General features: G+C 44.1%; 1 protein-coding gene across 2 annotated transcripts in view; it reads right to left on the reverse strand.

Moving 5' to 3' along the window:
* Positions 1-766: 766 nt before the first annotated feature.
* LOC110538158 (mannose receptor, C type 2) overlaps positions 767-27,728 on the reverse strand; it is a 51,628-nt gene continuing 24,666 nt past the window's right edge. Inside the window, exons 10-30 of one of the 2 annotated variants that reach the window (XR_005035127.1) lie at positions 25,504-25,619; positions 25,225-25,373; positions 24,680-24,900; positions 23,496-23,641; positions 22,894-22,990; positions 20,854-20,983; positions 17,718-17,750; positions 17,444-17,610; positions 13,085-13,253; positions 12,840-12,982; positions 12,487-12,601; positions 11,983-12,149; positions 11,653-11,761; positions 11,191-11,429; positions 10,791-10,956; positions 10,466-10,615; positions 5,827-5,946; positions 5,351-5,530; positions 5,159-5,182; positions 4,314-5,000; positions 767-3,405 (exon numbers count right to left, since the gene is read on the reverse strand). Coding sequence is in view for 1 of the 2 variants with exons in the window: in XM_036938220.1 (XP_036794115.1) it covers positions 4,780-5,000; positions 5,159-5,182; positions 5,351-5,530; positions 5,827-5,946; positions 10,466-10,615; positions 10,791-10,956; positions 11,191-11,429; positions 11,653-11,761; positions 11,983-12,149; positions 12,487-12,601; positions 12,840-12,982; positions 13,085-13,253; positions 17,444-17,610; positions 17,718-17,750; positions 20,854-20,983; positions 22,894-22,990; positions 23,496-23,641; positions 24,680-24,900; positions 25,225-25,373; positions 25,504-25,619 (2,862 nt within the window). In the remaining variant the exon portion in view is untranslated. Of the gene's footprint in view, positions 3,406-3,807; positions 5,001-5,158; positions 5,183-5,350; positions 5,531-5,826; positions 5,947-10,465; positions 10,616-10,790; positions 10,957-11,190; positions 11,430-11,652; positions 11,762-11,982; positions 12,150-12,486; positions 12,602-12,839; positions 12,983-13,084; positions 13,254-17,443; positions 17,611-17,717; positions 17,751-20,853; positions 20,984-22,893; positions 22,991-23,495; positions 23,642-24,679; positions 24,901-25,224; positions 25,374-25,503; positions 25,620-27,728 lie in introns of those variants that run through there. The other variant, XM_036938220.1, reaches the window with a different exon arrangement.

The following is a 27,728-nucleotide window of genomic DNA, read 5'->3' on the forward strand; positions in this document are numbered from 1 at the left end:
CTGAAAGTAAAGGGGCTGAATAATTTTGCACGCCCAATTTTTCAGTTTTTGATTTGTTAAAAAAGTTTGAAATATCCAATAAATGTCGTTCCACTTCATGATTGTGTCCCACTTGTTGTTGATTCTTCACAAAAAAATAAAGTTTTATATCTTTATGTTTGAAGCCTGAAATGTGGCAAAAGGTCGCAAAGTTCAAGGGGGCCGAATACTTTCGCAAGGCACTGTACATCTAGGGGCAGCCAGTCACAATGCCTTGCTGCCAGATCAGCCACAACAGGCAGGCGGCACATAGACAAGCTATTGGTGCCTGCCAAGCCAAACAGAAGGAGTCTCTGCCAGAGCAACGGTAGAGGCCCTCGTTTCATGCTCCTCCAATGAGGTGTGGCAGATCAGGATCACAGCCTGAACTAAGAGTCTGAGCAGACTGGATGGAGACACAGCTGCAGACATTCAAGGACACAAACATGCACATACAGTAGATATGTATGGGGTGGAGAGACAGAGAGACAGACAGAGATGGAGAAAAAATATGATGCATCAGACCAGGAAAGTGAGGAACTCATTAAACACAGTTTAAATGAGCTGTTAGGGTGAGCAAGACCTGCCCTCTGGTGGGGGTTCTTCAACATCACAACTATTTATCTTACTAGTTCAGTCAAGGCAACAGTAAACATCTCCTCCCCCCACAATAACATGCAAAGACTGGTGTAACTAAAGTACCAACAATTTAAACAATTAATTAAACAAATGATTCTATTGACAGTCATTTAGCCAACATATATTTTATTCATTTCATATGAAAACAACCAATATTTAAAAAATCAAAACAGGTGCTTATTTGAACCTTTCTTCACAGGGACTCAAATGTAAAAAGCCCACCACAGTCACATAGTCAGTCCCAGATACGGTAGGACATCAGGGCCAGACTCACATCATCACTTTGTAGGCAACTCCAACTTGTAGTCAGCTCAAATTCATTACAACCAGTTCGGCAGTCATTTTGAAGCAGGGTGCTACAGCAACCCTCCACTAGGAGGCAGGGTGAACCTAGGACATTTCACTTCTCTTCTCTCATCTCCATTCCTCCCTCCCTGCCCCATTCTTCCCACATACGTGCCTGCCTGTCAGTCTCCCTCTCCCTCCATTATTTTACCCCTTTTCTCCAATTTTCTCACCCTTCTCTTTCGGCCCTGAGCTCTTCTGCTCTGATCGGTTCCAGACTTGCCACTGAGCTCTTCTTGCCGACTCAACATTCCACAGTTGGAGACGATAACACACACACAATCCCCCTCACTCCTCCGTCTCCTTCCATCCTCCCTCCCCCTCTCTCTCCTCAGCCCCATTCGTCCGGTTTACAGAGCAGAAAAGAGCTGGTTTTGAAGCGTGGCTCACTGGCTCACCAAGAGTTTCTATCTAAAACTTCTCCAAAGCATTCCACGGAGCAGGACAGAAATCCGGTCATGAGAAGGAGCGAACTGTAGGAGGAATGTTATGAGGGGGAAGAAAACATCTGTCTTTGCCTCCTATTCAAACGGGAACCCAGAGGTTAGGGTTTTGGTTGATTCCCTGCATTGAATCTAGTTGTGACCTGTTAGAAACCGTACTTTCCTCCTCCCAATAACGTACTACACAAGGTTAAGACACGACAAGGGGAAATAAGATGGATGAGTTGATCTTTCTATTTCTACATATTTGAATAATGGGGTGGATCCTTTCCCTTTTCAAACTAGTTCTTTGGTTTTCCTAGCTGTATTTTGCATTGATATAGAGGGTAACCCCTTAAGTAAGGTTCTCCAGTACCTTGTGGAATATACCACATACAAAAGTGTGTTGCAACATCCAGAGATGCAATACTGTATGTTATTTCATAGTTTTGATGTCTTCACTATTCTTCTACAATGTAGAAAATAGTAAAAATAAAGAAAAACCCTGGAATGAGTAGGTGTGTCCAAACTTTTGACTGGTACTGTACATGTTGACTCACGTCAGATGTGTCACTTTTCAAGTGAATGACCTACAGGTGACCTAAGTTACACAACATGACCAAAAGTATGTGGACATCTGTTAATCGAAAATCTCGTTCCAAAATAATGGGCATTAATATGGAGTTGGTCCCCCCTTTGTTGCTATAACAGCCTCCACTCTTCTGTGAAGTCTTTCCGCTAGATGTTGGAGCATTGCTGCGGGGACTTGCTTCCATTCAGCCACAAGAGCATTAGTGAGGTTGGGTAATTAGGCGTTGCTCGCAGTCGGCGTTCCAATTCATTCCAAAAGTGTTTGATGAGGTTGAGGTCAGGACCTCGCTTTGTGCACATGGGGCATTGTCATGCTGAAACAGAAAAGGGCCTTCCCCAAGCTGTTGCCACAAAGTTGGAAGCACAGAATCGTCTAGAATATAATTGTATACTGTAGCGTTAAGATTTCCCTTCACTGGAACTAAGGGGCCTAGCCCAAACCATTAAAAACAGCCCCAGACCATTAGTCCTTCTCCACCAAACTTTACAGTTGGCATTATGCATTCGAGTAGGTAGTATTTTGCTGGCACCCGCCAAAGCCCAGATTCATCCGTTGGGCTGCCAGATGGTAATTCATCACTCCAGAGAATGCGTTTCCACTGCTCCAGAGTCCAATAGTCCACTCCAGCCTATGCTTGGCATTGAGCATGGTGATCTTAGGCTTGTGTGCCGCTGCTCGGCCACGGAAACCCATTTTCATGAAGCTCCTGACGAACAGTGTGTGGCTGACGAACGGGTGTGGCTGAAATAGCCAAATCTACTAATTTGAATTTGTGTCCACATACTTTTGGATATATAGGGTATGTTTTACATGGCTGCAGGTCAGTGTGTAATCATACCACCAACAAACACAGACATTAACATGGGAAATCTAACCATCCGTACCAGTCATGAGACTAACACTGACGTTCACCTACTTTACACCAGGTTACCCATCCAAAAGTCAAAGGAAGGAAATAAAACAAAAACAATTGAAAAGTATCTTAGTAATAATGCATAAACAAAGGAGTGAATGCACTGTCCTTTGCTTAAAGTAACTGTCTAGGGGCCTCCTGAGTGGCGCAGCGATCTAAGGCACTGCAGTGCAGTGCTTGAGGTGCCACTACAGACCTGGATGTGATACCAGGCTGTGTCACAACTGTCCGTGACCGGGAGTTCCATAGGGCGGCGCACAATTGGCCCAGTGTTGTCCGGGTTAGGGGAGGGTTCGGCCGGGGTTGCTTTACTTGGCTCATCGCGCTCTAGCAACTCCTTGTGGCAGGCCAGGCGCCTGCAGGCTGACTTCACTCATCAGTTGAACAGTGCAGCTGGCGGGGTGGGTGTTGAAAAGTGTGGTTTGGCGGGTCATGTATCGGAAGACGCATGACTCGACCTTCGCCCCTCCTGAGCCCTTTGGGGAGTTGCAGCAGTGAGACAAGATCAACAACAACAAAAAAGTAACTGTCTAGTGAAAATCTGACTTTTAAAAGTTCACATTCTGTTAACTCACAACCAAGTAATGTTGTTGACTTATCCTATATTCGTATGTGTGGTCAAAGCAAAAATACTTCCAAAACCCCAACTCCAACCTGTATCTCAAACAGACTGTCTAAAAAAACGCTTGCTATTTCCTCATAGAGGATGATTTTATTCTCCTGTAGAGGACGGGCTGGCCAATCAGCGGTCTACTCGCATGAATATTTTTAATGACCGGTAAACTCCCGTACCATTCTGTTGTTGGGGTACACCCACACCATTCCAACAAGGAAAAGCTGCTTTTAAACATACCTAATTAAAAATGATTTGAAGGAAAACTATTTCACTCGTAGTGTAATTAACTATAGGTCCTATTTCATAGAAATCTGGAAACACTGGACAGTTACTTTAAGTAATACATGTTGGCTCTTCTCGTGATTGTGGTAGAAAGTGCTAAAACAAACCCTCTAAAACCCTCTAGAATGTTACATACTAATACCCTTATCTACCCCATCACACTGTACCAAGACAACAAAAGACGGTATCGGTCTGTATCAACGTCAAATCTCTGTGGTGAACAGGCCAGGGACTCTTTAAAATCACTCTAAAATCGTCTCTCTAACATCCCTGTCCTCTTCTCTTCCACACTGAAGTATTGCTTTCCAACCAGTCTTTGCTGACGTGTCAGTCAGAACAGAAGGGAGGGAGGGAAGAGGACTGGCTACAACAAAAGCTTCATCACAACAACCAGAATTAGAAGGAGGATTCACTACAGATTCACTACAGCTGCACTGGACAAAAAAAAACACACAAACAAACCAGAAGGAAATATACAAAACAAACCTGAAGTTAACCTCAGGTAAATACTGTCATGGTCTCGATGGAGGCTGTGTTGATATCTGGATGATACTGAGTCTCCTGACGAGGGAAGAACTGGTGCAAAGCCTTAGTCTTTGGCTTTTGGCATCTGCCTTTTAAACATAGCGACCAAAAACAGGAAGTGTTTGAAATGAAATGTGAAACTGACATCAGAAACATTATTGCTATACTACTAAGAAAAGCAGTTCATATTGTAATTTGCATATTATTAACCCCATTGGAGAATGACTGTTTAAATGGAATTTGATTGGCATCTGCTGCGCTCGACACAGCACAGACCTTCAGCATCTTCAGCATCTTTTCAAACAGAACAGGGACATAAAATGTAGAAGCAGAATGCGTATCAGTCAGACAGTGGGTCAGTCAGTATTAGGTACTCCCAGGTGTCTCCTGCCCCGGGGGGGGGAGGGGCCAGTCCTGGTTGGCTGTGCTACTCCGGCTGCTCGTTGAGCTCCATGTCAGACACCAGGATGTTCTTCTCGGCCTGTTCGGAGGGGTTGGAGTTGGTGCGGCTGTAGCGCGCCCCCTCGTAAGATCCCCGGGAGCCTGCCTGGCGCCGGCGGTACAGGTAGATCACGCCCGCGATGAGGATCACCAACACCAGACCCGTCACCATGATCACAATCAGAGTGGGCAGGTGGTCCTCTTCAGCTGAGACAAACAGGGAGGGAGGGAGAGAGAGAGAAGGGGAGAAAGAGTGAGAGAGGGACATTTTTTTTTTTTTTTTTACAGATTAGCATTACAGATTTAAACAAATCTAACATTTGATGACTTGAACAAACAACATGGGATATCCTATCCCTACTTACAGACTGCCGCCAAAGCCTCAGCACCTGCAACGGAAAAGATAACATTCGAGTTGTGTTGTCAGCTCAGAGATTGCTTTTTGCAGATATAAATGAAGCACAGTAAGCGGTTATACAGCTTTGCTATCACTGTGTACGCGTATGACATTGTCCATAGTGTTATTTGTCTGCGCTACAGGGTGAGGCCTTCCTTACTGCGTGGCCGTTTGCAGATGACTCCGTGTGTGCGGTTCTTGCAGGGGCCTGGTTTCCAAAGGCCTGTGTTGCTCTGGATCCAGAAGCAGGTGTTGGGAAACAGCATGCTCAGGTTGGTGCCCTGCACCTCCCAGTTAGTGAACTTCACCTCAGCACTCTCAGACCACATCAGACTGCCCCCTGCAGGACAACACCAGGAACAACACACACACACACACACACACACACATGCACACACACACACACGCCTGTCTGAAGAATATCTTGAAATAGCCCTGGAATACCCTAATGCAAAAAGGTGTGTATAAATCATGTGTGTAATATATGAATGAGTATACGGATAGCATATGTCACTCTGATAAATTACTCTTCTTACAGTACCCATTAGATTATATGACCTTACAGTATATGATATTTACATGGCTTTAACAGTCTGTGTATACTTTTCACTGTGTACATCCTGAGGAGTTCCTTACCTTTGGAGTTAAAGGTCATACCCAGCCAGGCTCCATGGGCCTGCTCCTGGTAGCCCTGGATGTGCTCCCACACAAAGCCATTCTCTGTTTCATCCAGGACCGACAGCAGCTGGCCACCCACTGGGGGGGTGAGAAAGGGTGAGAAAGGGTGAGAGAGAGAGAGAGAGAGAGAGAGAGAGAGAGAGAGAGAGAGAGAGAGAGAGAGAGAGAGAGAGAGAGAGAGAGAGAGAGAGAGAGGATCAGATAACCATATTGAGATAATTAAATGCGGTCAGAGAGGAGTTGACCGACAGAGGGAGGTGTCAAACAGAGAAAAAGAGAGATGATGATGAGGGAAATTAAAGTGGGAAATTAGGAGATAAAAATGCGAGTGCATTTCAATAAAAGCTCAATGAATCACAAGTAACTTAGACGTATTGACGTGTTTGGTCATTGAAGGTCAGTGCTGAGCGCTGAAAGCTCTCTCCGTGATAACAGCGATTGAATGGAGAGAACTGTAATGTACTCTGTGTTCTTTTAGTGTCACAATGTGCATGTAAAGTGTCACATAGAGAATGTTTGTATTTGTATTTATTATGGATCCCTATTAGCTACATATAGAGACTGTTTTTTATTTATTATGGATCCCCATTAGCTACATATAGAGACTGTTTTTTATTTATTATGGATCCCCATTAGCTACATATAGAGACTGTTTTTTATTTATTATGGATCCCCATTAGCTACATATAGAGACTGTTTTTATTTATTATGGATCCCTATTAGCTACATATAGAGACTGTTTTTATTTATTATGGATCCCTATTAGCTACATATAGAGACTGTTTTTATTTATTATGGATCCCTATTAGCTACATATAGAGACTGTTTTTATTTATTATGGATCCCCATTAGCTACATATAGAGACTGTTTTTATTTATTATGGATCCCTATTAGCTACATATAGAGACTGTTTTTATTTATTATGGATCCCCATTAGCTACATATAGAGACTGTTTTTATTTATTATGGATCCCCATTAGCTACATATAGAGACTGTTTTTATTTATTATGGATCCCTATTAGCTACATATAGAGACTGTTTTTATTTATTATGGATCCCTATTAGCTACATATAGAGACTGTTTTTATTTATTATGGATCCCTATTAGCTACATATAGAGACTGTTTTTATTTATTATGGATCCCTATTAGCTACATATAGAGACTGTTTTTATTTATTATGGATCCCTATTAGCTACATATAGAGACTGTTTTTATTTATTATGGATCCCCATTAGCTACATATAGAGACTGTTTTTATTTATTATGGATCCCCATTAGCTACATATAGAGACTGTTTTTATTTATTATGGATCCCCATTAGCTACATATAGAGACTGTTTTTATTTATTATGGATCCCTATTAGCTACATATAGAGACTGTTTTTATTTATTATGGATCCCCATTAGCTACATATAGAGACTGTTTTTATTTATTATGGATCCCTATTAGCTACATATAGAGACTGTTTTTATTTATTATGGATCCCCATTAGCTACATATAGAGACTGTTTTTATTTATTATGGATCCCTATTAGCTACATATAGAGACTGTTTTTATTTATTATGGATCCCCATTAGCTACATATAGAGACTGTTTTTATTTATTATGGATCCCTATTAGCTAGATATAGAGACTGTTTTTATTTATTATGGATCCCCATTAGCTACATATAGAGACTGTTTTTATTTATTATGGATCCCTATTAGCTACATATAGAGACTGTTTTTATTTATTATGGATCCCTATTAGCTACATATAGAGACTGTTTTTATTTATTATGGATCCCCATTAGCTACATATAGAGACTGTTTGTACTTATTATGGATCCCCATTAGCGGCTCTTCCTGGGGTCTGGTAAAATTAAGGCAGTTATACAATTTTAAAAACATTACAATACATTCATAACTGATTTCAGAACACACAAAGTGTGTGCCCTCGGGCCCCTACTCCACTACTACATATCTACAACAGAAGATCCTAGGGTACGTGTGTGTATAGTGCGTATGTTATCGTGTGTGTACGCATCAAATCAAATCAAACTTTATTTGTCACACGCGCCAAATACAACAAGTGTAGGCTTACTTACAAGCCCTTAACCAACAGTGCAGTTCAAGAAGAGTTAAGAAAATATTTCCCAAATAAACTAAAGTAAAAAATAATTAAAAAAGTAACACAATAAAATAACAATAACGAGGCTATATACAGGGGGTACCGATACCGAGTCAGTGTGTGAGGGTACCGGTTAGTTGAGGTAATTTGTACATGTAGGTAGGGGTGAAGTGACTATGCATAGATAATTATGTGCATGTGTCTGTGTGTATGTGTATGTGCATGTGTCTATGCCTAAATTTGTGTTGCTTCACAGTTCCGCTGTTCCATTATCTGTTTTTTAAATCTGATTCTACTGCTTGCATCAGTTACCTGATGTGGAATAGAGTTCCATGTAGTCATGGCTGAAGACTATGATCAATAATGCCAAAAGCTGCACTGAAGTCCAGCAAAACAGCCCCTACAATCTTTTTAGCATCAATTTCTCTTAGCCAATCATCAGTCATTTGTGTGCTGAAAGTCTGTTGTCAGTTTGTTTACTGTAAAATAGCATTGTATCTGGTCAAACACATTTTTTTCCAAAACGTTACTAAGGGTTGGTAACAGGCTGATTGGTTGGCTATTTGAGCCAGTAAAGGGGGCTTTACTAGTCTTAGGTAGCGGAATGACTTTTGCTTCCCTCCAAGCCTGAGGGCACACACTTTCTAGTAGGCTTAAATTGAAGATATGGCAAATAGGAGTGGCAATATCGTACGTTATTATCCTCAGTAATTTTCCATCCAAGTTGTCAGACCCTGGTGGCTTGTCATTGTTGATAGACAACAATATTTTTTTCACCTCTTCCACACTCACTTTAAGGAATTCAAAATAACAATTCTTGTCTTTCATAATTTGGTCAGATATACTTGGATGTGTAGTGTCATCGTTTGTTGCTGGCATGTCATGCCTAAGTTTGCTAATCTTGCCAATTAAAAAAATCAATAAAGTAGTTGACAATGTCAGTTGGTTTTGTGACGAATGAGCCATCTGATTCAATAAATGACAGAGCTGAGTTTGCCTTTTTTCCCAAAATTTCCTTGAAAGTGCTCCAAAGCAATTTAGTATAATTCTTTATGTAATTTATCTTTGTTTCTTAGCGTAGTTTCTTCTTCTTTTTATTCAGTTTAGTCACATGATTTCTCAATTCGCAGTACTTTTACCAATCGGTTGTACAGCCAGACTTATTTGCCATTCCTTTTGCCTCATCCCTCTCAACCACACTATTTTTCAAATCCTCATCAACCCACGGGGATTTAACAGTTTTTACAGTAATTTTCTTGATGGGTACATGCTTATTGGAAACTGGGATAAGCAATTTCATAAATGTGTCAAGTGCAATGTCTGTTTGCTCCTCATTACACACCATGGACCAACAAATATTATTTACATCAACAACATAAGGTCACTATGACCTCTCCTACACTATATTAGGCTCAGCCTTTGGAACTTTGTATTTCCTAGATATGGCTACTATATTGTGATCACTACATCCGATGGATCTGAATACTGCTTTCAAGCACATGTTGCTGATTTCATTCTACCCTGGTAGGTTGCTGACAGAAGGTTGCCGACGTCAACTTCAAAATCGTAGAGGAAGGAGTAGGAGTAGGCACAGTGGCCGCAGACACAGGTACCCCCAGCAACAAAGGTGCAGGAGATCAGGCGGCAAAACTATTTGTTATTTTTAATTTGCTTCGTGCCTCTCGATGGGAGAGCATTGCGGGAGGATTGCTTTGCGGGAGGCCGCTGTCTTCGGCTTCCACAGCTCAAGACATGCGACCATCGTTGATTGCCATGCTCCTCTTGCTGTGCTCCTTCGACTCCGCTATCAGATGGGGAAAGTGAGGCAGGAGATGGCTCCCCTGGTGAACAAACTCCTGGCAACACCGGCCAGTCGGATAAAGACAAACGACAAGGCTGAGATGCATCCAACAAGCGCGAACGCCGTCCAGCCATCGGCGTAGGTAAGGAAAACATTTCACACTGCGTTTTCCCTAGTTTTTTACGTAGGCTGGTGACCTGCATAATCAAGGAAGCCACCTCAAGCCTTTAATCCTCGGCAGCAAACAATTGCTGCATTGGAACTCTGAGTGATCCGGTTTGTCCCAAAAAAAGCGTAGTAGATAGAGCTCCTACAGGGCTGGAACCATTAATTTACTTCTCCAGACAAGGAGGGCTCCATTGGAAAACTAATCTGGGACTAACTTTGTTAGCTTGATGGCTAGTAGCTTAGCTAGGGTAGCTTCAAGGAGGCTTTAACCTGTCAGTTAAGCGGGATTCCAGGACAAGAAATAGCGGTCCTAGCTACTAAAATCTAACCGCGTCGCGGAATCCACTGGTGTGCGTCCAAAATGGCATCCTATTCTCTACAGGGCACTGGTTAAAAGTAGTGTACTACAAGGGAAAAGGGTACCATTTGGGACATAGCCGATGTGCATGTAAAAAGACTAAGGAGTGTCTGGCTGACTAAGGGCATTGGCAGTTGACAGAGTGTCCTCCTTACCCTTCCTGCAGGAGGAGTGGGCATCGGTCTGCAGCCGGAGGTTCTGCAGGTTGAAGGAGTAGCAGTGGTTCCTGAAAGGCACCCAGGCCCAGTCGCCCAGAGAGTGAGGGCACTGTCCTGGGAAACTCCACTTGTGCCCCACAGCCTCCTCTGGTGGAGAGAGAGAGAAAGAGAGAAAGAGAGAGAGAGGGAAAGAGAGAGAGAGGACAGGGCTTACACACACTATTTAACTTACACACATGTTCATATATTGTATTACCCTATTGATAAGGCACACACACAAACATGCACACAGACATGTATGCACACAGACACACACACACACCTGTATTAATCTGACAGATGGCAGCGTCCAGTTTAGCATCACAGGGGGTCATAGTCCACTGCCCCACCGTGGTCATGTGACCACATCCAGACAGTGTATTAGGCTCCCCATCCCGCCAGGCAGTGTAAATCAGGTCCTCCTCGCCCAACCAGCTGAAGCTCCGTCCCTGAGTGTGGAACAGAGGAGGAGTTCATCATAATATTCTGACCCCAAATCTTACCTCATTGGTCAATCTAGTTAAATCAACCTTTGAAGATCTGATTATATCAATGTAATATTGATTTGTCGTGATACAGTGATCTCACCCTTCATGTTACCATGTTGTTGTACCAAAACAAACCAATAAAAGATCTCGTAGAAGTGCATAACTCCTCCCAGCTTGTCATGTCCAGGGCCTCACCCCATAGTTGTAAAGGCCTATCCATGCTGGGAGGTGTAGGCTGTTCATCAGCAGGGTGAGGTAAGCCTGTTGGTAGGGGTCTCTCACTGAAGCCAACGTCCCGTTCAGAGACTCGCAGACATGCAGCGCCCCCATCCAGTCCAGGCGCTTCCTCACTATGCGGTACGACACCCCACCCAGGTCCAGGGCTCCGGACAGGGAGGAGGGCAGGAGGGCAGCGCCAGGGGGCAGAGCTGGGTCTAAGGAGACAAAGTTAAATCAGTATATAAAGGAAACTGTTTCTGCTGACTGATATAAACACAACTGTTTAATATATCAGGTATGTGTTTCAGTAGGTGCAGTACTATGTAACAGATTCACACAGGAATGTTTGTCTGTTACATAATTCACACTGGTTAGTTATGTTATGCACTGTTGAATTGCAAGTGGCTGTGCTGTTTGGAGTTGTGACATCTCCTGTACCTTGTTTCTTCTGGCAGATGTAGCCATGGTTCTCCATCTTACAGGCCCGGGATGCCCACATGCCCGTATTTTTTGTTGGGTTCCCATGGATCATCACCACACAGTTCCCCTGTTAGGTGACAATGATGTCATCAACAATGGACATGACAAATCCTGGACCCACGGACCAAATATGTGTCCCAAATGGCACCATATTCCATATATAATGAACTACATTTGACTAGTACCCTAGTTCTGAAGTAGTGCACTATGTAGGGAATAGGGTGCCATTTGGGATGCCACCAAAGACTGGATTAATACAGAAAAAGATTAGACCAGGGTGGTATGTACCGGAGTCTTGTTGTGGAGTGGTCCACTGTTGTCCAGGGGTTCTCCAGAGGCCCAGTTGGTGTAGCTGAGGAGTCCAGGACGAGCCCACTGGAAGTGGCCTTTAGAGTCAGACGTCAACCCCAACCACAGGTCAAAACTCACATTGGACAACAGAGTTGTGAGAAAGGCTGTGGGAGACAGCATGCATGATGTCATTCAGTGCTTCCCAAACTTTTTCAAACATTTATCATCACTGGGGAACTGGACAAGTTATAAAAGTTATAAAAAGCTCTCTAAGGTCTGCAATAACTGACATGACATCCCCCCTGCCCCCCCACGCCGAACGCCCGATAGTTTGGAAACCACTGATGTTATTGATGGTGTATGTGTGTGTTTGCTCTTGCGCGCGCGCGTGTGTTTGTTTGTGTGTGCGTGTGTGAGTGTGTGCGTGGGTGCGCGTGTGATTGAGTGTGTGCGTGCGTGCGTGTGTGAGTGAGTGCGTGCGTCAGTTGAGTATAAAACTACCTTGCTCCACGTGATTGGGCACCACAGCCAAGGCTCCTCCTTGAAACTCACACATGAGCCTGGCTCCTGACCATATGGCCTTCTGGTTCTCCTCATGACCAAACACCTTATAACACTACACACACACAAACAGGAAGGTCAGAGGTCAGGTCAGGAAAGACCACCATGCTCTCACACGTAACATAACCCAGGAGAAACCAGTACCTCAGGTGAGAGGTCTGTTTGAGATCTAAGGTAACAACGGAGAGGCTAAAACGGAAGATCAAATCAAAACATAACACAGTAATGTCACATTCATATAACTGTCACATCTTTATCAGCACAGTAGAAACTACATAACCCAGGAGCCCTACCTTGTGCAGGAAGGGGCTCCAGCCATTGGGGCAGCCCATGGGGGGCAGGGGGGTGGAGGGTGTGGGTGGGATGGTGCCTGTGACATTCACTCTCTTACAGACGTAGGGCAGGTCTGAGTGGCATTTCTGATCTGCCCACTCCGCTGTAGAACGTATCAGAATGAAAGATGAAATATTGTTGTTTTTTTTAAATCACAAAATATGCTATTTACAGGACAAACTGCACAGTATCCCAGAATCCTCACCTTTGCTGACTGACATGTGGACACACTTGCGGTCGCGGCTGAGTGGGTGTGGCCTGCCGAGTGCCCAGGACACATAGTTGAGCACAGAGTGGTCTGACCAGTGGAAACGGCCATCGTTCTCATACGTATGAAGCCCCACCCACCAGTGGTCCCCCTCTACCTTGGTCATCTGCAGGCGAGGGAGAAAACACACGTGACCTCTAGTCATACACATTTGACCTCCAGTGACATGCAGCGATGTACAGTAAAGCATTGACTATTGGCTTGGATAAAACAGCTCATGTCCATCCATGTGGTGGTTGGTACCATATGTAGAGATATGAAAGTGCCCATGTGGATGTTTAATTTTGTCACGTTCTTCATGAACATGAAGCAGTGGATGTGTTACTTTATGAAGGGTGCCTCGTGTCTGTGCCTCGACCTAGGTTGGGCAAAACTAAACATGGCGGTGTTCGCCTTAGCAATCTCACTAGGATAAAAACCTCAATTCCTGCCATTGTTGAAAGAGATCGCGATACCTCACATCTCAAAATAGGGCTACTTAATGTTAGAGCCCTCACTTCAAAGGCAGTTATAGTCAATGAACTAATCACTGATCATAATCTTGATGTGATTGGCCTGACTGAAACGTGGCTTAACCCTGATGAATTAACTGTGTTAAATGAGGCCTCACCTCCTGGTTACACGAGTGACCATATCCCCCGTGCATCCGGCAAAGGCGGAGGTGTTGCTAACATTTACGATAGCAAATTTCAATTTACAAAAAAAAAGACAATTTCGTCTTTTGAGTTTCTAGTCATGAAATCTATGCAGCCTACTCAATCACATTTTATAGATACTGATCACAGGCCTCCTGGGCCATATACAGCATTCCTCACTGAGTTCCCTGAATTCCTATTGGACCTTGTAGTCATAGCAGATAATATTCTAATTTTTGGTGACTTTAATATTCACATGGAAAAGTCCACAGACCCACTCCAAAAGGCTTTCGGAACCATCATCGACTAAGTGGGTTTTGTCCAACATGTCTCTGGACCTACTCACTATCACAGTCATACTCTGGACCTAGTTTTGTCCCATGGAATAAATGTTGTGGATGTTTTTCCTCATAATCCTGGACTATCAGACCACCATTTTATTATGTTTGCAATCACAAAAAATTATCTGCTCAGACCCCAACCAAGGAGCATCAAAAGTCATGCTATAAATTCTCAGACAACCCAAAGATTCCTTGATGCCCTTCCAGACTCCCTTTGCTTACCCAAGGACGTCAGAGGGCAAAAATCAGTTAACCACCTAACTGAGGAACTCAATTGAACCTTGTGTAATACCCTAGATGCAGTTGCACCACCTAAAAACGAAAAACATTTGTCATAAGAAACTAGCAGCATTCCCCAAGAGAGGATGGCTTTCACTTCAGCAGTAATACATTCATGAGGTTCTTTGAGGAAAAGATAATGATCATTAGAAAGCAAATTACAGACTCCTCTTTAAATCTGCGTATTCCTCCAAAGCTCAGTTGTCCTGAGTCTGCACAACTCTGCCAGGACCTAGGATCAAGAGAGACACTCAAGTGTTTTAGTACTATATCTCTTCTTGACACAATGATGAAAATAATCATGGCCTCTAAACCTTCAAGCTGCATACTGGACCCTATTCCAACAAAACTACTGAAAGAGCTGCTTCCTGTGCTTGGCCCTCCTATGTTGAACACAAGAAACGGGTCTCTATCCACCGGATGTGTACCAAACTCACTAAAAGTGGCAGTAATAAAGCCTCTCTTGAAAAAGCCAAACCTTGACCCAGAAAATATAAAAAACTATCGGCCTATATCGAATCTTCCATTCCTCTCAATTTTTTTTGAAAAAGCTGTTGCGCAGCAACTCACTGCCTTCCTGAAGACAAACAATGTATACGAAATGCTTCAGTCTGGTTTTAGACCCCATCATAGCACTGAGACTGCACTTGTGAAGGTGTTAAATTACCTTTTAATTGCGTAAAACCGAGGCTCTGCATCTGTCCTCGTGCTCTTAGACTTTAGTGCTGCTTTTGATACCATCGATCACCACATTCTTTTGGAGATTGGAAACCCAAATTGGTTTACACGGACAAGTTCTGGCCTGGTTTAGATCTTATCTGTCAGAAAGATATCAGTTTGTCTCTGTGGATGGTTTGTCCTCTGACAAATCAACTGTAAATTTCGGTGTTCCTCAAAGTTCCGTTTTAGGACCACTATTGTTTTCACTATATATTTTACCTCTTGGGGATGTCATTCGAAAACATAATGTTAACTTTCACTGCTATGCGGATGACACACAGCTGTACATTTCAATGAAACAATTGAAATTGCCCTCGCTAGAATTGCCCTCACTAGAAGCCTGTGTTTCAGACATAAGGAAGTGGATGGCTGCAAACTTTCTACTTTTAAACTCGGACAAAACAGAGATGCTTGTTCTAGGTCCCAAGAAACAAAGATATCTTCTGTTGAATCTGACAATTAATCTTGATGGTTGTACAATCATCTCAAATAAAACTGTGAAGGACCTCGGCGTTACTCTGGACCCTGATCTCTCTTTTGACGAACATATCAAGACTGTTTCAAGGACAGCTTTTTTCCATCTACGTAACATTGCAAAAAACAGAATCTTTCTGTCCAAATATTATGCAGAAAAATTAATCCATGCTTTTGTTACTTCTAGGTTAGACGACTGCAATGCTCTACTTTCCGGCTACCCGGATAAAGCACTAAATAAACTTCAGTTAGTGCTAAATACGGCTGCTAGAATCTTGACTAGCACCAAAGAATTTGATCATATTACTCCAGTGCTAGCCTCCCTACACTGGCTTCCTGTTAAGGCAAGGGCTGATTTCAAGGTTTTACTGCTAACCTACAAAGCATTATATGGGCTTGCTCCTACCTATTTTTCCGATTTGGTCCTGCCATACATACCTACACGTACGCTACGGTCACAAGACGCAGGCCTCCTAATTGTCCCTAGAACTTCTAAGCAAACAGCTGGAGGCAGGGATTTCTCCTAAAGAGCTCAATTTTTATTGGAATGGTCTGCCTACCCATGTGAGAGATGCAGAATCGGTCTCAACCTTTAAGTCTTTACTGAAGACTCATCTCTTCAGTAGGTCATATGATTGAGTGTAGTCTGGCCCAGGAGTATGAAGGTGAACGGAAAGGCTCTGGAGCAACGAACCGTCCTTGCTGTCTCTGCCTGGCCGGTTCCCCTCTCTCCACTGGGATTCTCTGCCTCTAACCCTATCATAAGGGCTGAGTCACTGGCTTACTGGTGCTCTACCATGCTGTCCCTAGGAGGGGTGCGTCACTTCAGTGGGTTGAGTCACTGACGTGATCTTTCTGTCTGGTTTCCCCCCCCCCCCCACCCCCCCACTATCTTGGGTTGTGCCGTGGCGGAGATCTTTGTGGGCTATACTCGGCCTTGTCTCAGGATGGTAAGTTGGTGGTTGAAGATATCCCTCTAGTGGTGTGGGGGCTGTGCTTTGGCAAAGTGGGTGGGGTTATATCCTGCCTGTTTGGCCCTGTCCGGGGGTATCATTGGATGGGGCCAAAGTGTCTCCTGACCCCTCCTGTCTCAGCCTCCAGTATTTATGCTGCAGTAGTTTATGTGTCGGGGGGCTAGGGTCAGTCTGTTATATCTGGAGTACTTCTCCTGTTTTATCCGGTGTCCTGTGTGAATTTAAGTATGCTCTCTCTAATTCTCTCTTTCTCTCTTTTTCTCTCTCGGAGGACCTGAGCCCTAGGACCATGCCTCAGGACTACCTGGCATGATGACTCCTTGCTGTCCCCAGTCCACCTGGACGTGCTGCTGCTCCAGTTTCAACTGTTCTGCCTGCGGCTATGGAACCCTGACCTGTTCACCGGACGTGCTACCTGTCCCAGACCTGCTGTTTTCAACTCTCTAGAGACAGCAGGAGCGGTAGAGATACTCTTAATGATCAGCTATGAAAAGCCAACTGACATTTACTCCTGAGGTGCTGACTTGCTGCACCCTCGACAACTACTGTGATTATTATTAATTGACCATGCTGGTCATTTATGAACATTTGAACATCGTGGCTATGTTCTGTTATAATCTCCACCCTGGTGCAGCCAAAAGAGGACTGGCCACCCCTCATAGCCTGGTTCCTCTCTAGGTTTCTTCCTAGGTTTTGGCCTTTCTAGGGAGTTTTTCCTAGCCACCGTGCTTCTACACCTGCATTGCTTGGTGTTTGGGGTTTTAGGCTGGGTTTCTGTACAGCACTTTGAGATATCAGCTGATGTAAGAAGGGCTATATAAATACATTTGATTTGATAAAGTTGTTATAATGTTTTCATTAAATGTGTGGTACCTTGTGCAGTGTGTTGGCAAGGAAAACCTCCTCCGCAGAAGAGTGGATGGAAGCCAGAGAAGCACCGGACCAGGAGCAGATCCTCTGGGCTTGGTCCCACGTAGACCGGTGGTCAAAGAACTTATACTCTGCCTCCTGGAAGCCCACCCACTCACTGGCACTGGGGGCTGGGGGGATGAGGAGAAAGATGGGAAAGAAAAGTTGTTGCTAGTTGGTTATGATGGAAGACTATAAAAACAAGACACAATGAGAGGAGGGTGGTTTATAAACTGACCTTCAGTGGGGTTTGGATCCTTGTCAATTTTTCCTGAAAACACAAAACAAAAAGTGGTCTGAATCCATCATTCAGAACAAATGCATAACGCTACCGCTGAGTGATTAGTGCTTTTTGAGTCTCTGTCTTCATTGTTGTGTTGTGTACACTCCTCTCTCATTAGGTCTATACAGTCTGTGTATATCTAACTTAACGTAGCAGGCGTAAAAGTGTTTATAAGAATTTGTCCCTAACTGACTTGCCTAGTTGAACAAAGAAAAAAAATATGTGACTTGTAATGGAAATGTTATACGTCTTATTTTCTAACTACCAATTCTATGTTTTATGTTTGTGGTTCTCTATAAACCAATTTCTGTGTTCATGCAAGTGACTGACTGAACGAATCCTTACTATCAGTAGCTGCAATTTGGCTGGATGCCCAGACCTTGTTTTGAGAACGAAAGATATCTCAGTTTCAAGGTCTCAGTATTTGTCGGTCACATGAATGAAACAAAATGGTAATGATTCATTAATTATATTAAATTATGCAAATATAACTCTGTACAGCCGTATATAAGACAACTGCAGGGACTGCCCCAGCAGATCTTCTGACAGATGTTCACTATGGTGCATTAAGTTTGTTGGAACCTCTACAGCGCGCTGGCAATAAACAATGATTCATTTAAGATTGACTTAGAGTCCCTGTGTAAGAATTTCAACAACAACTTGATTCAGGAAACTAGGCATTTGTTGAGCGTCAATACAGGCCTTTAGCTATATTTCAAATACAATTGAGGAAAACAAAGGTTGGAAAGCAAATGGCTCCTGCTGTAAGGAACAGATTCTATGCTGTAGGCTACCAACTGTAGGCTACCAACTACCAACGTCCCTTTATCAGGACCCTGTCTTTCAAAGATAATTCGTAAAAATCCAAATAACTTCACAGATCTTCATTGTAAAGGGTTTAAACACTGTTTCCCATGCTTGTTCAATGAACCATAAACAATTAATGAACACGCACCTGTGGAACGGTCGTAAAGACACTAACAGCTTACAGACAGTAGGCAATTAAGGTCACAGTTATGAAAACTTAGGACACTAAAGAGGCCTTTCTACGGACTCTGAAAAACACCAAAAGAAAGATGCCCAGGGTCCCTGCTCATCTGCGTGAACGTGCCTTAGGCATGCTGCAAGGAGGCATGAGGACTGCAAATGTGGCCAGGGCAATAAATTGCAATGTCCGTGTTGTGAGATGCCTAAGACAGTGCTGCAGGGAGACAGGACGGACAGCTGATCGTCCTCGCAGTGGCAGACCATGTGTAACAACAGCTGCACAGGATTAGTACATCCAAACATCACACCTGCGGGACAGGTACAGGATGGCAACAACAACTGCCCGAGTTACACCAGAAATGTACAATCCCTCCATCAGTGCTTATACTATCCACAATAGACTGAGAGAGGCTGGACTGAGGGCTTGTAGGCCTGTTGTAAGGCAGGTCCTCACCAGACATCACCGGCATCAACGTCGCCTATGGGCACAAACCCACCGTCGCTGGACCAGACTGGCAAAAAGTGCTCTTCAATGTCGAATCGCGGTTTTGTCTCACCAGGGATGATGGTCGGAATCGCATTTATCGTCGAAGGAATGAGCGTTACACCGAGGTCTGTACTCTGGAGCGGGATCGATTTAGAGGTGGAGAGTCAGTCATGGTCTGGGCCGGTGGGTCACAGCATCATCGGACTCAGCTTGTTGTCATTGCAGGCAATCTCAACACTGTGCGTTACAGTAAAGACATCCTCCTCCCTCATGTGGTACCCTTCCTGCAGGCTCATCCTGACATGACCCTCCAGCATGATAATGCCACCACCCAAACTGCTCGTTCTGTGCGTGATTTCCTGCAAGACAGGAATGTCAGTGTTCTGCCATGGCCAGTGAAGAGCCCAGATCTCAATCCCATTGAGCACGTCTGGGACCTGTTGTATAGGAGGGTGAGGGCTAGGGCCATTCCCCCCAGAAATGTCTGGGAACTTGCAGTAGCCTTGGTGGAAGAGTGGGGTAACATTTCACAGCAAGAACTGGCAAATCTGGTGCAGTCCATGAGGAGGAGATGCACTGCAGTACTTAATGCAGCTGGTGGCCACACCAGATACTGACTGTTACTTTTGACCCCCCCCCCCCCTCCCCCCTTTGTTCAAGGACACATTATTCAATTTCTGTTAGTCACATGTCTGTGGAACTTGTTCAGTTTATGTCTCAGTTGTTGAATCTTGTTATGTTCATATAAATATTTACACATGTTAATTAAGTTTGTTGAAAATAAACACAGTTGACAGTGAGAGGACGTTTCTTTTTTGCTGAGTTTATTCGTTCAACTTCCAAATATTGTTTTACAAATTAAAACAAGTGAGAGATAGGCTTTTGGCACGAGCGCATTGGCCATCACCAGCAAGTGAGCTGCATGTCATTGGGTGAGTCAGTGAAACTGAAAAGTATTTTTAGGACTATAATTTCCTCCTCATATTGTAGCCTACAACATGCCTAGGCCTAGGTCATTTTTATGGATCTCAGATTCTCATTTGTGCTGTATTAAAAATATTCTGCCAAAGTCTCCAGTCATGTAAAATTACTTAGAATTGCATGAAATGCATTAATAAAAGGCCACATTCTTCCCGGACACCAGGCTACAAAAAATGTCCCCAATGTGTGCAACTTCTGTAAGTGCCTTTACTTTACTGCTCTACGTCACTATGCAATTGTTACAAAATCGTGCCAGGCGGTCACATATTTGCTTAATGAAAACTACAACTCCCTTCAACATCCCACATAGTTATTGACTGGATTTCTCTCCTGAATTATTTGATTTCTCTCTAGAGAAACAGCACATTAGGCTCACCCCCCCCCCCCAACCAAAAAAACACTAAATGGAATTCAAGTAACTGAACCGACGTCGGAAAATGAGTTGTTTAATAACCTGAGAGAAACATGTTGGTTAATCGCTCAGCACTACATAACACATACTTGAATATTCAGAACGAAAGCTTTCAGGCAATAACAAGGACCCCTTGTGTCAGCGTGTCTCTATTGTGTCTGTATAGAGCAGTAGCACTGCTTTGTGACTGTATCAGTGTCTATGTGCCCTTGTCTTGCTGTTACCTTTGGGGATCTTGCAGATCCAGTCCAGTTTAGCCTCACAGAGCATGGCCAGCCAGGTCATGCTGCCCAGGTCTGCTGCTGCACACTGACGGACATTGTAGTAGTAACGCCCAAAGTTCTGGTACGTATACTGACATGCAGAGGAAGATGGGTTAGAGGACTTTACAAAAAAATAGTTTAACAAGTAGGTAGCTACAGTGCTGTGAAAAGTATTTGCCCCCTTCCTGATTTCTTGTTTTTTTTGCACATTTGTCACAAGTAAATGTTTCAGATCATCAAACTAATTTTAATATTACACAAAGATAACCCAAGTAAACACAAAATGCAGTTTTTAAGTGATGATTTTAAAAAGCTATCCGAACCTTCATGGCCCTATGTGACAAAGTAATTGCCCCCTAAACCTAATAACTGGTTGTGCCACCCGTTAAATCATGAATTCACTGTGGTTAATCACATTCTTTGGAAAACTGAGTGTAATTTCACTAGCCACACCCAGGCCTGATTACTGCCAGACCTGTTGAATCAAGAAATCACTTAAATAGAACCTGTCTGACAAAGTGAAGCAGGCCAGAAGATCTCAAAAAGCAAGACATCATGCTGCGATCCAAAGACATACAGGAAGAGATGAGAAACAAAGTCATTGGCATCTATCAGTCTGGAAAGGGTTACAAAGCCATTTCTAAAGCTTTGGGACTCCAGCGAACCACGGTGAGAGCCATTATCCACAAATGGAGAAGATTTGGAACAGTAGTGAACCTTCCCAGGAGTGCCCGGCCTACCAAAATTACCCCAAGAGCGCAGCGACGACTCATCTAAGAGGTCACAAAAGAACCCGCAACAACATATAAAGAACTGCAGACCTCACTTAAAGTCAGTGTTCATGACTCAACCATAAAAATGAGACTGGGCACAAATGGCATCCATGGCAGAGTTCCAAGGCGAAAACCACTGCTGACCAAAAAGAACATACGTAAAGACTCGTCTCACTTTTGGAAAATAAACATATTGCTGATCCCCTAGACTTTTGGGAAAATATTCTGTGGACTAACGTGACAAGAGTTGAACTTTTTGGAAGGTGTGCGTCCCGTTACATCTGGCGTAAAAGTAACACAGCATTTCAGAAAAAGAACATCATACCAACAGTCAAATATGGTGGTGGTAGTGTGATTGTCTGGGGCTGCTTTGCTGCTTCAGGACCTGGACGACTTTTTGTAATTGATGGAACCATGAATTCTGCTCTCTACCAAAAAATCCTGAAGGAGAATGTCCGGCCATCAGTTTGTGACCTCAAGCTGAAGCGCACTTGGGTTCTGCAGCAGGGCAATGATCCAAAACACACCAGCAAGTCCACCTCTGAATGGCATAAAAAAATATATATATAGTTTTGGAGTGACTTAGTCAAAGTCCGGACTTGAATCCGATTGAGATGCTGTGGCATAACCTTAAAAGGGCGGTTCATGCTCGAAAACCCTCCAATGTGGCTGAATTAAAACAATTCTGCAAGGAGGAGTGGGCCAAAATTCCTCCACGGCGATGTGAAAGACTCATTGCCAGTTATCGCAAACGCTTGATTGCAGTTGTTGCTGCTGAGGGTGGCACAACCAGTTATTAGGTTTAGGGGGCAATTACTTTTTCACATAGGGCCATGAAGTTTCGGATAGCTTTTTTCCCTTAATAAATAAAATCATCACTTAAAAACTGCATTTTGTGTTTACCTGGGTTATCTTTGTGTAATATTAACATTCGTTTTGATGATCTGAAACATCTAAGTGTGACAAATGTGCAAAAAAATAAGAAATCAGGAAGGGGGCAAATACTTTTTCACAGCACTGTATATCTCTAAGCTTTGAGGTACACATATATGGTGCAAGAGGCTGTATGTTGTTGTAGCGGGGCTGTAGCTATCAGTAAATCAAGGTTGCTGTGTTAAGCTGGGTCAATAATAGATAGTGCTGTGGTTTGGCTGCTCTAATTAGGTCCATAGACATGCTGTGATGTAATGCTGTGGCTGGAAGACTGGATGGTGATGCTGTGACTCACAGCCAGTCCATCGCTCCACTTCCAGCTACCGTTGTCCATGGGGTTCCTGCGGTTCAGCCCGATCCAGAACCAGTGCTGCTCATGGTCCTCTGACTCCCTGTGGACCATCATCAGCAGCAGCAGCAGCAGCAGCAGCAGCGTCGTCAGCATCAGCAGCAGCAGCATCAGCGTCATTATCATCATCAGCATCATCATCATTACTAGCATCATCACCATCATCAGCATCATAGTCATCACCATAAAAAATATATATAATCTGTCACTGTGCCCTTGAGCCAGGCACTTAACCCTAATTGCTCCAGAGATTATGTTAATTGGCAACCCTGGCCGTGACCCCACTCCCTGCGGGTATCTCCGGGGGAGTTGGGATATGCAAAAAATGTATTTCCTTTACACACTGTGTGTAACAGGACGAATATAAGCACCCCCAAAAATAATTATATACATTTATTATTATCATCCTCATCATTACCACCACATTCCCTCTTAAAGTACAAACCCATCCCCTTTTCAAATAAGAACCACATTCTCCCTCCATCCAGTCTGGGCCCTGTAACCCATTCATACAACCCATGCATGATCAAGGTGGAGTGTCCACCCACCCAAAGGCTTCGTGTAATATCTGCAGTATGAAGTGCTCCTCCTCTGGGCCACTGACACTCAGCAGGTTGGCTCCATGGTGTCTCTGACAGGCTAGGTGGGCCTGCAGCCAGCTCAGCTTCTGGTCCATCTGGGCTCTGTCAAACACCTGGGACACACACACACAGGCAGACAGGCAGGCACATACACACACACATGTAGGCACACAGGTAGGCACACGCACGCACGCACGCACACACACACACACACACACACACACACACACACACACACACACACAGAGAGGCGTTAGAGGCAAATAAATGGTATGTATATTGACTAAACTAATACATATGCTTAAAATATATGTCTAGTAATAAACTCAGCAAAAAAGAAACATCCTCTCACTGTCAGCTGCGTTTATTTTCAACAAACTTAAAATGTGTAAATATTTGTATGAACATAACAAGATTCAACAACTGAGACATAAACTGAACAAGTTCCACAGACATGTGACTAACAGAAATGGAATAATGTGTCCCTGAACAAAGGGGGGTCACAGCGTTGAGATTGCCAGCAATGACAACAAGCTCAGTCCGATGATGCTGTGACACACCGCCCCAGACCATGAGACTCTCCACCTCCAAATCGATCCCGCTCCAGGGTACGAGGCTCATTGTAACACTTATTCATTCGGTTGTACCAATCCTGTGCAGGTGTTGTTACACATGGTCTGCCACTGTGAGGACGATCAGCTGTCTGTCCTGTCTTCCTGTAGCGCCATCTTAGGCGTCTCATAGTACAGACATTGCAATTTATTGCTCTGGCTACATCTGCAGTCCTCATGCCTCCTTGCAGCATGGCAAAGGCACGGTCACGCAGATGAGCAGGGACCCTGGGCATCTTTCTTTTGGTGTTTTGGAGTCCGTAGAAAGGCCTCTTTAGTGTCCTAAGTTTTCAGAACTATGACCTTAATTGCCTACTGTCTGTAAGCTGTTAGTGTCTTTACGACCGTTCCACAGGTGCGTGTTCATTCATTGTTCATGGTTCATTGAACAAGCATGGGAAACAGTGTTTAAACCCTTTACAATGAAGATCTGTGAAGTTATTTGGATTTTTACGAATTATCTTTGAAAGACAGGATCCTGAAAAAGGGACGTTTCTTTTTTTGCTGAGTTTATCAAGCAGCGGTAAAGGCGTAGGATACCTTGTAGCAGTGGTGCAGCTTGTCGTTTGTCTTCCACCCGTTGGGGCAGGATCCAGTGAGGCTGGGGGTGGGGTGCGGGGCTGGGGGCTCAGGGCTGAGGGACGTGTCCTGGTTCAGTCTACAGATGAACTTGGCCCGGGCCGACGCACAGTCCTTCACCTCCCATAGGCCTGTGGCGTAGCCCGTCTCCATGGTTACACAGCCCCCTTTGATGTTTCCTCCTGACAGAGGAGAGCGGGGAGAGAGTGGTCCATGTTACGTAGTTGCATGAGTCTGGGTCTGGTAGTAACTGACTGACACACCAGTGGGGATGGTAGAGATCATGGCAAAAGATGGTCTTGAAAATGGTAAACCAATCACCTGATTAAGTCATTGGCAATTTAGCCACAATGAATACCCAAGAGATAAGAGTTTATACCATATCTAGTTTTGACAGGGCTCTGGGCATATGGCACAGACAGGTGTCCTGAAGGCTAGTACAAGACCAACATGTCCGTCGTGATAGCTCTGTGGACAGATACAGAAACAGAGGTCCATGTCCCCACCTGGCTGGTCTCTGTTCCAGTTGGTATAGGTCACTTCATCCCCGCTGAGCCAGTGGAATTTCCCAGGGCTGTTCTGGTCAAGCAGTGCTATCCAGAATGAATCCCCAGAACGGCCAAACACCAGACTGTTGACAAATGCCTGCTCAAACCTACAACATCACACATGGACAAGGCTCAGGGGTCAGAGGTTACACTAGGTGTGTGTGTGTTTGTGTTTGTGTCTGTGTGTGCTTGCGTACGTACATGAGGGTATGTACAGGTATGCATGTGTGTGTGTACCTATTGGCGATGGTGATGAGGGTAGCTCCGCTGCCAGCGCAGGCCTTCCTGCCCTCCTCGAAGGTCACCTGCTCCTCTCCCATCCAGTAGCACGCCGGACTGTGCCATCTCCAGCCCTGACGGGGGAGAGAGAGGAGAAAGGTTGACAGGCACAGAAATAATAACTGTCCAAAGAGATCTATCTACATCCAGAGACTTGCATGAAAACACAACCAGATGAGATGGGAACATGTAAGCATAAAGTACTATAAACAACACATGTGTAATAAGTAAAGGGCAATTATTTTTCCCTACATATAAAACCGGGGCAGGACAGAACAAGTCCAGGCTCAGAGCTATTCTCTCTCTCAAACCGCTCTCTCACTCCACCCCTCTCTCTCGCCTCTCAGTGCTTATCTGCAGACGTGTACAGACCGAGAGCACAGTCAACACACAAAATGTCACAAGGGTTTGAGTGTGTAGTCGTGCACGTGTGTGTGTTGAAGTGAGTGCGTATGTGAGAGAGGAAGAGAGAGGGAAAGTCACTTTGTGTGATTTAGTCCAACATCAGGCTTTTGCACAACTGCACTTGGCAGGGAAGGAGAAACCTCAAAGACTTCCAGCTGGCGAGCCACGTTCCCCTTTATGAGCCTCTGGAGAGGCAGATGCGTATGCTATCTATTTCTCTCTCTCCTGTCACATGACCCACAATGCAACACTCTCTGGGGATCTCTAGTGTTACAGTCACCTGAGCCAATGAGCCAATGAGCCATGGATCATATAGACCCTATTGTTCCGACAGAACCACAGAACCGCTGAACCATTAAGTCAGTAACTTGGTTGTCTCACACTTTCTCTTCAGATGTTGAGTTACAGTGGGGCAAAAAAGTATTTAGTCAGCCACCAATTGTGCAAGTTCTCCCACTTAAAGATGAGAGAGGCCTGTAATTTTCATCATAGGTACACTTCAACTATGACAGACAAAATGAGAGAAAAAAAAGTCCAGAAAATCACATTGTAGGATTTTTAATGAATTTATTTGCAAATTATGGTGGAAAATAAGTATTTGGTCAATAACAAAAGTTTATCTCAATCTTTATCTACTTTGTTATATACCCTTTGTGTAAGTCTTCACAAGGTTTTCACACACTGTTGCTGGTATTTTGGCCCATTCCTCCATGCAGATCTCCTCTAGAGCAGTGATGTTTTGGGGCTGTTGCTGGGCAACACAGACTTTCAACTCCCTCCAAAGATTTTCTATGGGGTTGAGTACTGGAGACTGGCTAGGCCACTCCAGGACCTTGAAATGCTTCTTACGAAGCCACTCCTTCGTTGCCCGGGCGGTGTGTTTGGGATCATTGTCATGCAGAAAGACCCAGCCACGTTTCATCTTCAATGCCCTTGCTGATGGAAGGAGGTTTTCACTCAAAATCTCACGATACATGGCCCCATTCATTCTTTCCTTTACACGGATCAGTCGTCCTGGTCCCTTTGCAGAAAAACAGCCCCAAAGCATGATGTTTCCACCCCCATGCTTCACAGTAGGTATGGTGTTCTTTGGATGCAACTCAGCATTCTTTGTCCAAAAAGTTATATTTTGGTTTCTTCTGACCATATGACATTCTCCCAATCTTCTTCTGGATCATCCAAATGCTCTCTAGCAAACTTCAGACGGGCCTGGACATGTACTGGCTTAAGCAGGGGGACACGTCTGGCACTGCAGGATTTGAGTCCCTGGCGGCGTAGTGTGTTACTGATGGTAGGCTTTGTTACTTTGGTCCCAGCTCTCTGCAGGTCATTCACTAGGTCCCCCCGTGTGGTTCTGGAATTTTTGCTCACCGTTCTTGTGATAATTTTGACCCCACGGGGTGAGATCTTGCGTGGAGCCCCAGGTCGAGGGAGATTATCAGTGGTCTTGTATGTCTTCCATTTCCTAATATTTGCTCCCACAGTTGATTTCTTCAAACCAAGCTGCTTACCTATTGCAGATTCAGTCTTCCCAGCCTGGTGCAGGTCTACAATTTTGCTTCTGGTGTCCTTTGACAGCTCTTTGGTCTTGGCCATAGTGGAGTTTGGAGTGTGACTGTTTGAGGTTGTGGACAGGTGTCTTTTGTTTGTAGGTGACCAAATACTTATTTTCCACCAACATTTGCAAATAAATTCATTAAAAATCCTACAATGTGATTTTCTGGATTTTTTAGTTGAAGTGTACCTATGACAAAAATGACAGGCCTCTCTCATCTTTT

Source organism: Oncorhynchus mykiss, chromosome 12, assembly GCF_013265735.2.
Source record: "Oncorhynchus mykiss isolate Arlee chromosome 12, USDA_OmykA_1.1, whole genome shotgun sequence".
Classification (NCBI taxonomy): Eukaryota; Metazoa; Chordata; class Actinopteri; order Salmoniformes; family Salmonidae; genus Oncorhynchus; species Oncorhynchus mykiss.